Genomic DNA, 4,208 nt, shown 5'->3' with positions numbered 1-4,208 from the left:
CACGTGCCCTGCCTGCCCCTGCTTCAATCCGGCCATGGTTTTACGACTATTCTATTTATATGATATTTTGGTTCAAGTTATTTACGTGTAAATAAAGAAGAAAAAGTTCAATCGTGCGCATGAACAATCAGGAAATGCTAGTGAATGTGCTTATGGATGTCATGAAAGCAAGATTTTCAATCTCTAAACAAATAGATCTTTATCCATTTACAATACAAAGAAATATGGTAATTGCTTGCTTTGCAATACATAATTTCATAAGAAAATATAACATTGGCGGAAAATTATTCATGGAGTGCAATAAAGACATTACATTCAACATTTTTTCCAAAAAAAAAAAAAGATATTATATTCAGCAATGAAGAATAATTGGAAGAAAAACTAAATTGAACACAATGGGGGCACTCTAAGGCTATACAGAGTGCTTTGGAGATTATTACACATAATTCTCACCAAAGAGATAGATGGTCACATCATTCAAACACCCTCCCACACCAAGATTAAGAAATGGCGGTGAATAATATATTCTCATCAGTTGGAAGAGATAGATAACGAGGGAGGGGGAAGGAGAGAGATTGTGAAGGGCGTAGCCACAATCACAAGAGCTCACAATTCACAATACAAGAGGTTGGGGGTAGTGTTTGGATGCAACTCACGCGTAACAAATTGAACTACTCCTTATAGCAGCCTAACTGCACAATATATGTTTAGTCTGCAGGCATGATGAAACTGCTAATATGATGTAACATATATTTTTATTTACTTTATTTATTTGAACATATTTTAAAATTATGTTTAATTTAAGTTGTTTATCATGTTATTTTGAAATTATTTAATGTGATAACGTACACTTTAAGATTTATAACGATTATCAAATATATGGTCATTTTGTTATTTGTCAGTGTTTAAGGGTAATATAGAGGCGATACATTAAGTAGAAAATTTAGCACTATTTATATCATCAACACTTTATCCGCTCATATATCATCATCCATTGGGTGCACTTTATGACTTATATGGTCATTTTGTTATTTGTCATTGTTTGTTGATTTACCTAATCATATCAAATTATATACGGAGTACAACATATTTTTAAAAATAACAAAGCTTATCCCGGGTTTCAGGGTTTAAACCACAGACCCGATTAAGGTGGGGTATCAAATTATATAAACACATTAAGTAATAGAAATCTCAAGAACTAAGGTTCTTAATTCTAAAAATGAAAGCCAATAATATATATATATATATATATATATATATATATATATATATATATATATATATATATATATATATAATTCAAAAGTCAAAAGTCAAAAGTCAAAAGGAGGTGTTTATCTAGGAGTCGATCTTCCTGGAGGTGCTTGCATTGGGGGGTACTGCATCATAATATTCACAAAAATATATTGTTACTGTTACTGATACTGATACTGATAATGTTGGATCAAACAAAAACTATAGTTACCTGCATTGTATAAGGCGAGCTTTGTGCCATAAAACCAAGAAATTCTTGCTTCTTGAATTCAAAATTGAACTTCACATGAGCCAACATCGCTTCTTCCCTTTGTATATCTTCCATCATCCTTTCCCTTTTCCATTTAAACTCCTTCATCTCCTTTTCAACTTCAATATACTCCTCAGGTAAATAAGAAACCCCTGAACTTATCGCAAATCTCACTTTCACCTCTTCTTCCCTACAACAATTACAAAATCAAAAACACATTCATATATTTAAAAAAAAAAAATGTTTAATTCTGGCTTACCGAGTTGTGCCAAGAGAAAAAACACTACAACTTCTTATAATTCCTCCATCCAATGAAACGGCTCCATCATGTATGCAAGGTAGGGCTTGTAACATTTCTGCCCTGCTTTTATAAACTTGTAATCGCGAAAACAGAGTATAAAAAAGAGTCTCTCTTAAACCATTCCCTTTGTTTGTAAGATAAAACAGATGTTCACTATTGATATGAATCATGTTCACAGCAAACCCCATAAATCCAGCTGGCGTTTCACCATTTGGTAATGTTGGTTTTGAAAGAGCAAGCCTCCTTTGCGCATCATTAGCTAGAAACTCACCATAATATGGACTAAAAGCCATAAAAAGAAAATACTGTTTGTTAAACTAACAACTAAAGATTTGATTTGAAAAAAGGGGAAAAGAATTTACACATACATACATACATACCTCATATTTTCAAGACAAATGACATTATATCGCCCTTCCAAGATTTGTCCTATAGCAGTTCCAAGCCCTAAGAGACCTGAACTTTTATTAATACAACCTTCTTTGTCATAAGATTCAAGAGCTTTAACACCATCATATGTCATGCAAACTAAAGCCAACATGTTATCTTGCCCAAGATACTCTGATAGAATCCTGTTTGTTCTCCATCATAAACATTTAAAACCAATACTTAATGATGATGATTTCTAGAAACATGAATCATGACCTAAAACAAGACTGAAAAAGTCAAACTTACCTGCTAAGACTATCATCGTTGACTTTTCCTAAAGTAGCTACAACACCAAGAACATCTTTGATATGAGTAGCTTGATTGCGGTGTCGTTTAAGCTGGCACACAATAGCAGCAGCTGATTTTTCATTTTTCATGATATTTTCAATTGTGGCCTCTTCAGTCTGCATTTGTGAAAGGTCCCCATCTTCTATCTTAGGTGCAGATGAGGAATGATACTTTCCCAGAGTAACTAAAGGAGAAAGAAAATAACTCATGATTCGCATTTTGAAAATTACAAGAAAACGCATCAAGGGTATTAATGTATATACCTTGCATATCTGTAATCACATCATCTAGACTGTTCTTATGAGTCCTTAAATACTTGATGTTTTCTTCATGTTGTTTAATCTTTTTTCCTAGCAAGAGCATGTCGTTCTCAAGTTTCTGAAAAGATTAACAAAACGATAGTTTTGTGTAACAGGAAAAATAAGAACAGAGATTGACAGATCTGAAATGTCATTAATAACCTTAGACGGGTTGACAAGGGATTCTGCTCCATTCTCTGATCCATCCCTTGCAGCATTAGATGTGTCATTTTGACCAGTGTAGTTCATTGCTGATGGAACTTGTACACTTAACACATTTGGACGTATTGGCATCTACAAAGTTTGACAAGTCAATGTCATAAAGAGAGGTATAGACGTATAGTATACTCAATAATGTGAATGAGATATTATGGTTGAAGATGGAACTTGGCAGATTATATATCATTATCAATTGAGAAATCAAACAAATGAACTGAAATCTTAAAAGGGTAAGCTAGATTTATTCATCAACCATGAATCTGACAACCACAGTCCCCACCCTCTCAAGCACTTCAACCATGATTAACCCTTTTTGTTCGTTCATAATCATGATTCATTACCAAAACCATGCTTCCATCAAGAATTCATTCATGGAAAAGTTGGTGATACCCTTAACTCTGAAGCCGAAAGCCGAAACTTCCCCTTTAGATACTCAAACATTACAATGTACTAACATCAAACCACATATACTTGGTATGTTCTCCTTACGAAAACTTAAATTTAAAGAAAATTGGTAGAAATAGGTTTACACGAGTATGCAAGTCAACAGATTGAAACGTTTGTATACAAATGCGCACATACACTTCAATTGAAGTCCAATAAACTTGACAAAAATACAAAAGGATTTTGCCCTTTTTTTTCTCAATTTCAGAATGCGAAACTAGAACACGAAATGCGAAACCCTAACGGAAATCGATACCTGTTGGCCAGACGAATACATGGTGTTCGGAGCAAATTGGGGTTCCGGGCAGGTAGATTCCCGTGTGCAATGTGGGAGACAACCCCAAATGATCTCGGTTCGGACAAGTGAGAGTTATGGTATGCTGTGTAAGCTTTACAATTTTTGAGTACTACTAATTCATAATTGAAACAAGAGCGAAGAAAGACAAGGCAACTTAACTTTTTTATTACAGCTCCAAACTCTGAAAACCAACCTAAAGTGGGTATTTGGCTGAGCTTAAAAAAAAAAAAAAAAAAAAAAAAAAAAAAAAAAAAAAAAAAAAAAACTTATTATCCATTTCACACCTATATAATTTAAAATAAATGTTTGGAAGCACTGCTGTTTTTTAAATAGTTTATTGCGGTGAATCGAAGATAAATTATTTTTAATAAGTTATTAACTTATCAAAATTCTTTATAACCTATAGTTATCCAACATCTTTAGAAA

At 33.2% G+C, this 4,208-nt stretch overlaps 1 protein-coding gene across 1 annotated transcript; it reads right to left on the bottom strand.

The window, feature by feature from the left end:
* Positions 1-1,012: 1,012 nt before the first annotated feature.
* Positions 1,013-3,999, bottom strand: LOC111876182 (protein DEFECTIVE IN MERISTEM SILENCING 3). The gene is made up of 8 exons (XM_023872716.3): positions 3,741-3,999; positions 2,984-3,115; positions 2,786-2,900; positions 2,481-2,706; positions 2,186-2,377; positions 1,764-2,087; positions 1,466-1,694; positions 1,013-1,379 (listed from the first exon to the last, which is right to left on the bottom strand). Exons 1-8 carry the CDS (start codon positions 3,759-3,761, stop codon positions 1,335-1,337), a joined length of 1,284 nt encoding a protein of 427 aa, XP_023728484.1. The 5' UTR covers positions 3,762-3,999; the 3' UTR covers positions 1,013-1,334.
* Positions 4,000-4,208: the final 209 nt, after the last annotated feature.

This window comes from Lactuca sativa, chromosome 8 (genome assembly GCF_002870075.4).
Source record: "Lactuca sativa cultivar Salinas chromosome 8, Lsat_Salinas_v11, whole genome shotgun sequence".
NCBI lineage: Eukaryota > Viridiplantae > Streptophyta > Magnoliopsida > Asterales > Asteraceae > Lactuca > Lactuca sativa.
This window is presented reverse-complemented; position numbering and strand designations above follow the sequence as displayed.